The 3,635-nt window shown below is 45.5% G+C and overlaps 1 protein-coding gene across 1 annotated transcript in view; it reads left to right on the top strand.

Moving 5' to 3' along the window:
- Nucleotides 1–3,635, top strand: part of FAM81B (family with sequence similarity 81, member B) — a gene marked incomplete at its 5' end in the record, with an annotated part of 21,697 nt that overhangs the window by 14,301 nt on the left and 3,761 nt on the right. Inside the window, one exon of the mRNA XM_008949570.1 lies at nt 1,932–2,067. Coding sequence (XP_008947818.1) covers nt 1,932–2,067 — 136 coding nt within the window. The remainder of the gene's footprint in view (nt 1–1,931; nt 2,068–3,635) is intronic.

Raw genomic sequence — 3,635 nt, 5'->3', positions numbered from 1 at the left:
AAGAGGTGGCTTTCAAGACACCGAGATGTGCTGGCATTGTGTATTTAATATAAAATCCAGAATGCTTACTTACTAAACACTGAGATTTTATTCCAGTTAATAAAAAATTTAATTAAAATAGCATGCCCTTTGGGGAACATCTGTCTCCTTCTGTATTGCTCATTCAAACGTCTACCAGCTTTATGCATTCCTTTTACAGAGCTGAGATAAAATTAAACTTCTGCAACAGGCTGGAGCTGCACATACAACCTGGGATGTTTAAATCAGCTTTAAAACCCAGAGCTACCCCTTCAGCTGAGGTGCAGCTGTCTGGGACTCAGTGGTCTTTGGCTGCAGGCTGGCAGTTGTCAAAGTACAAACTGTTATTGTTACTGAAAAATGGATGAATTTTAAGTATATTTCAAGATTTCATGGGAGTTGTGCCTTGCCCAGATACTTGGCCCTTCAGAGGGCCATGGATCATAGAATCATAGAACTGATTAAGCTGGAAGAGGTTTAGTATCAAAGTCCATCCCCAGCAGTGCCAGGTCCCCACTACCCCGTGTCCCTCACCCCACATCTCCACAGCTTGGGAACCCCTCCAGGGGTGGGGACTCCACCACTGCCCTGGGCAGCCTGGCACAGCCCTGGGCAACCCTCCAGGGGAAGACATTTTCCATCAGGAGATGATCATAGTATAATTTCATTTTCTCACAAACAAAGATTAGTGCTCCAGGAAGCAAATCCTGCGTGCATGTTCACATCTGCAGGGACTAAAACTGACCAACTCAATACCACAGGTTTTTAGTCTTGAAAAATAAAATCTTGGAACCATGAAAATATTACATTTTAAAATACACTACATTAGGACTATATGACTAAAATAATTCATAGGGATAAACTGACCTAACAGTCAGCTTCTTTAGAAGATCCTGAAAGCACCTGCCTATAACACACTGCAATAACTTATCACTTAGAGAGATTTTGCTATCATAATTTAATTTTTACCACATTTCCAGTGACTGCTGATGGTAATTATCACTTCATTAGACTGATACAAAGCTGTTATCAATCACTCAGCATAAAAACACTTAAAACACCCTTTTGGAAAGTGATCTATTATATATTAGAGGTGCTGGAGACATAAAATCCTGCTGTAAAATCCTGATCCTTACCTCTTGGTTTACATCCTAACTGAGGCCCAAACAAATTTCAAGCAATCATTGTCAGCATTCAAGGATGTGTTCAAAGTTTTATGGTTCATTAATTTTTTTGGTGACACTCCTATAGTCAGGTCATTGGCATGAAAATTTAAGTATGTGACTAGAAATTGGACTTAAGTTCTTGTCATGTCATGGTTCATGTTGTAAATCACTTGTTGCAGCATAAGAAAAGCAAAATCTAAACCACATGGTTCCTTTTGGCTTGGCATGCTGCTGGTTTGGCCCAAGCAGCCTTTGCCCATCACTCTTGCCTGAGGTCTCCTGTCTCCTCTGATCCCTTTGGGTGGGTTTTCACTTTTCTATCCAATTGCTGCCTCACAAGCAACACCACGTTCTCTTTTTATTTTCAGTGATAAGCCTTTTTTTTACCATTATGAACTTAATTTTCAGACCACAAGTGGTTTTGCTGCTCTCCCTGATGCCCACCCATGCAGCTGATGCTCAGTGGGGTAGTGTCGTTTCCTCATCCACTTTCAGTAGAATTAATGAAAATGGGAAATAAATTAACATTTTTCAGCCCTCAGATACTTCTGTACAGTAGAGCACATTTTGGCAGGTAGGTACAATCTTCAGGGTAAGGATTAGTAAAATAATAGAGCTTAGGGCTTGTTAGGAAACTGTTGAGGAGGTTTGCAGTCATTTAAACAATCTACTCGAGTGACTCAAGACTCCTCCATAACACTGACTAAGCCTTAGTCTTGTTACTAAAATAGACAACCATAATCCTAGGTTGAGGAGTATTCTGAGTGACTTGAGGGATCAGATACAGACTCACCAGAAGCAGATGGAAGCACAGTGGACACGGTGTGAAGAAGATCAAGCCCAGCACAGGACCCAGCTGCTTAACCTGGTGATGGAGAGACTGGTAAGACTTTCTGGGGTGGCAGTGGGGTGGCCTCCAGCCCTTCCAGGACTGGGAGCAAGAAGCTCCTCTCACCTTGATCCCAGCAGGTACCAAACCATGCACACAAATGAGGAGGCCTAGCACAAAACCAGGTGCCTCAGGACACAGCCAGCAAAACAGTGGTTCATGGAAATCATGTCATCATGGTTTATTTTGGAAGGGATATCTGGAAGTCACAAGGTTCAGCCTCTCACTCAATCAGGGCCAAGAGCAAAATCAAGGCTTGAGCCTCACCCAGATTATTTTTGTTGCCAAGGATGGAGATCCCACGAAGCTCTGGGCATCCTGGGAGATGAACCCTTCCCTGATTAAACTGTCTGTGTAACTGTGGTGTACCCAACAGTGGTGTGCTCCTGTCCTGAGGAGTTCAGTGCCACCACTGAACAACACCAGCTTCATTCACTGACAGGCTTGGAAGAGGAAGGGATTAAAATAATACAATAAAATAAATTTTACATACAGAGCATCCCCCCTACCTCATGGCTGGTGCATTAAAACGTGGCATGTCTTGGTTCCACAGCAGCATTTAGCACTTGGCACAGGACCAATGCCTCTTAATTGATTCCTTCACAGCTTCCAAAGCTCTTCCTCCTCTGCTGTGCAGCTCATTCCACTTCAGAGCTCAAAAGCAATTGAGGCACAACCACCACGTCTTAGCACCAGGATGAAGGCTGCTGATCAAAGAGCAGATTTAGAAGCTGCCAGGAACTAAAATGCTCCTAATCTTTAATCTCCCTTTATTCTGCCTGTGATGATGACCTCTCATATTCAATGCAACCAACACTTAGTGCAGACAGGAAGACATTAAAAACATTTCTGGCTTTTCAGCTGCTATTTCAAAGCCATCATCTGAATATTTTTTTCTGATTATTTTGCAGAAAACACACAAATAGGGCCTAGAGCCCAAGTGTGGGGAGGAGCAGCTGAGGGAGCTGGGGGTGCTGAGCCTGGAGCAAAGGAGGCTCAGGGGAGACCTTCTGGCTCTGCACAGCTCCTGACAGGAGCCTGGAGCTGAGGGTGGTTGGGTTCTTCTCCCAAGGAATAAGGGACACAACAAGAGGAAAGGGCCTCAGGTTGCCCCAGGGGAGGTTTCACGTGTCCCTGAGGAACAATTTCTTGCCGTGGAGGGTTGCCCAGGGCTGTTCCAGGCTGCCCAGGGCAGTGGTGGAGTCCCCACCCCTGGAGGGGTTTCCAAGCCGTGGAGATGTGGGGTGAGGGACACGGGGCAGTGGGGACCTGGCAGGGCTGGGGGATGGTTGGACTCCATGATCTTGAAGGTCTCTCCCGGCCAGAATGGTTCTATTCTATACATGTAGTTAGTCTCCCTTGAAGGGGATGCTGAGCTAATTATTACAGCATTAACAGGACTTGGGAAGCTTTGAAAGCCACTCTGAAATAGGAAACACAGAACCCCAGCGTGGTGGGGTTGGAAGGGACCTCTGGAGATCATCTCCTCCACCCCCTGCTCCAGCAGGTCACCCCCAGCAGGGTGCCCAGGGTCACAGCCAGGAGGGTTTGGGATCTCTCCA

The sequence above is a fragment of the Merops nubicus genome, unplaced genomic scaffold, assembly GCF_000691845.1.
Source record: "Merops nubicus isolate BGI_N331 unplaced genomic scaffold, ASM69184v1 scaffold21830, whole genome shotgun sequence".
In the NCBI taxonomy this organism is placed as follows: domain Eukaryota; kingdom Metazoa; phylum Chordata; class Aves; order Coraciiformes; family Meropidae; genus Merops; species Merops nubicus.
Note: the sequence above shows the minus strand (reverse complement) of the source record. Positions and strands in the feature narration are given on the sequence as shown.